Source organism: Protobothrops mucrosquamatus, unplaced genomic scaffold, assembly GCF_001527695.2.
Source record: "Protobothrops mucrosquamatus isolate PMUCROS unplaced genomic scaffold, P.Mucros_1.0 scaffold1076, whole genome shotgun sequence".
Taxonomy (NCBI): domain Eukaryota; kingdom Metazoa; phylum Chordata; class Lepidosauria; order Squamata; family Viperidae; genus Protobothrops; species Protobothrops mucrosquamatus.
Genome location: NW_015387304.1, coordinates 28823 through 32057, shown reverse-complemented (window position 1 = coordinate 32057; position 3235 = coordinate 28823). Strand labels below are relative to the sequence as shown.

At 34.1% G+C, this 3235-nt stretch overlaps 1 protein-coding gene across 1 annotated transcript in view; it reads right to left on the bottom strand.

Moving 5' to 3' along the window:
• Positions 1-697: 697 nt before the first annotated feature.
• ARHGEF28 (Rho guanine nucleotide exchange factor 28) overlaps positions 698-3235 on the bottom strand; it is a gene marked incomplete at its 5' end in the record, with an annotated part of 30923 nt that continues 28385 nt past the window's right edge. Inside the window, one exon of the mRNA XM_015820149.1 lies at positions 698-2346. Coding sequence (XP_015675635.1) covers positions 2180-2346 — 167 coding nt within the window. The remainder of the gene's footprint in view (positions 2347-3235) is intronic.

Below are 3235 nucleotides of genomic sequence, written 5' to 3'. Positions count from 1 at the left end.
AAGCTGCATACAAGGGTATTTTTTCAGAGTTAGACTGTGTCAAATGGATCTACAAAATGGGACACTTGGGAGGCCATCTCTCCAGTGAGAAAAACAACTCCTGCAAACAGAGGATTAACATTTCATTCACAGCTGAAACAAAGGAAGGGGAAGGAAACATGAAACATGTAGTTTTCACCAAGTAGAAAGGAGACACAGTTTTTAGAAATTTGCAACATACAGTACTAGTACAGGTTTGCTGTAAATTGCTTAAATTAAGTTTAAATTAAGTGATTTTATATATAGGTGGCAGGGAAATTGGGGATAGCATTCATAGCTACAGAGAGTTCTCTGAAGGAAGTATTGAATAGTAGGAACGAGGAGAGGGCAAGACTTACTAACACTACTGACTGAATCCTAAGACAGACTCTCTTTGCTTACAAGAATTATAACTCCTTGAAATACTGAGAACTCACCACTGTAATGAAACCATCTGCAGTTTTACGCTGATTTATGGCAGCATCTTGGCTATTCTTGAAAAAGCTAAATGAGGTCAAATCTGTTCTTTGGATGGACTCATAAACAAGCAGTCCCACCCGGAAATCCTACAACTATTAATGGAAGGAAGGAAGGAAGGAAGGAAGGAAGGAAGGAAGGAAGGAAGGAAGGAAGGAAGGAAGGAAGGAAGGAAGGAAGGGAGTCCAGTTTTAGGATACCACATTGTGATTATCATCAATAAAAGTATAATGATGTGTCCCATGTGATCACTAGGAATTGTATTCAGCTCAGCTGGGATTTTTCGATATCATATGGAAATTACATACATAAAGTCAGCACATACACAGAAACATACATTTAGAGATTGAAAATACTAATTCCATTCAAAAAGTATACAATTCATTTGCAAAATGTACAGAAAAGATCCTTATTTATTATAGTGCACCAAAGCTCTGCATTATGAAAGATATATACTGAATCACAGTCCGTGCATGTGAAAAAAAACATAAGTGGATCCAGGTTTATTGTTTAAATAGGAAAAATCCTACATTTGCTTTTATTCCATTTCCTAGTCTTATATCTCATGTGAGAGAGAAATGTCATGCATTTTGCCATTTTTGATATGAAAGGGCACTCTCAATAGGCAAGAACAAATTCTAAGGCAATACATAAAACTGATCTCTGGAAAGCAAAAAAAATGTACATGGTAGATGACAAAAAATATCTACTAAGGAATGATATAATAAACAAATATAGCTTGCAGTGACAAATATGTGGCCATTAATTATTAAAACTCTTTGCTGTTAAGATATATTAGGACCACATGAGACTATAGATCAAAAGGTTCACAACTGAAACAAGATAAAAATAACCCACTAAACTATAATGTGGCAGAGGCCCTAGTGTGATAATTCAATTGAAAAGATATAGTGATTCAGAAGAAGTCTTATTTCAAGCGAATAGGTGTGCTTTCCCCACCAAGAGACATGTGACCTGAATTAAACTAGATTATCAGCACAAAATTTTCTAGGCTTTTTATAACTATTTCAGGATACAATAATGTTTGTGTACGTGCTCTGATGAAACTAATATAAAATACATACTATGATCATGTAACTTGGAAAGTAACTCAGAACAATGCCTTCTTCAACCTGATGCTTGTGGAATACATGAACTGAAGTTCAGTGTATCTGAAGGAAAGCAACCTGAGGTAATGACTGGACTGATGCTTATAAAAGTCTGTAGTAAATCCACCATGGTACATTCAGAAAGTACAACAGCAAAATACTGAGGTTCTTGTTTCTGTCTCAATTACATAATTTGTTATCACTTGGTGCATTTTTTTAATTGAAGCTGCACTTAAATTTTAGCTGCTCAAATTATAGACAGTGTACATCATCTAAAGCAAAAATCTTTCCACTTAACCTAGTCCAATGTTAATAATCTTACTTCAGACATACAAATACATATGTATATATACATATATACACCAAGTCTAGTTTTAGAGCCCATCAATGTTTCAAATGTGACAATTTAAATATTACAGGTATATTTTAAAAAATAACTTAATTTGTATCCTATGGGTAGGGAAAATTTGTATTTTGAAATAAATAATATACTGGCAAAGCAATTTGAATACAGAGTAACTACAGTTAGAAAAGCTACCCCAAAGTGCTACTACATTAATATTACAAATGAGTAATTAAAGATAAACAATCTTTTCTTCCATGCCACCATTTTCTGAATCTTGTTCCATGTCACAAGGTAAATTATGAAGCAGAACATCTGAAGGGTGAAGTAACTGAAAGCTGCCATGACTTGAATCAAAATCTTGTAATCTTGGGTACTGGCTCTGCAATGCATTCATATCTAGAACATAAAAGCATAGGTAGGTTAAAATTACTTCTCAGCTTGCACTATGCATGTAACCCTGGTAAATAATTATATTCAAAAATTTTCTTAATGGCTACTTTGTGGGACCAGCCCGTGATATTTCACTGCCTAAAACAAAGCAACCAAATAGAACCATCATCCACCAAAGTCAAAGTGCAAAATATCCAGTGTTAATTTATTTTGGCATGTGAACATATCTTGCACATGTCTGTTTCCCACTTTGGCAATAATTATACAATAACAAATTAAATCATTAACTTAAGACTTGTGTGATTTATTTTCCTAGGGCAGCTGCCTCTTGAACTTATTTCCCTATAACAAATTTGCAGAAACATGTAGTGTCATCATTTCATATTTTTCTCACCAGAAAATAAAACAAATAAAAAAATATCAAAATTAATAAATATTAAATAAACTTTTAAAAAGATAAAAAAAGATAATCCAGTGAGTGCCCAGTTGAGTGAAATGCAAGAGCTGAGTTACAACAGAAACTCTTGTGCTGCTTATTGCTCAATTTGTTTTACATGACCCTTTAGCAAGAATTAGACTGGTTCCATTTTAAAACTTTGTCCATGGCCTGAATGTGCTGTAATTATTAAACTTGTCTGTTATAATTCCAGGTGTTTCCCACAATCCTGATTCACAGGGTTCCATTTATTCTGGGAATGGGAACAACCTGCATTTTTTTAATTAACATGTGCAGGGAGTTATCTGGAAATACTTCTGGAAGACAAAGAGACTACAAATGCCCATTTCTGGATCCAATCCAATCAGACCCTACTGTTCAACCACTGAATTGGTTATGAGAATCTCCTTAAAAGCCAATTAGCAGGAAGAACTACAAATACTGTAAAATTTTGGGGGG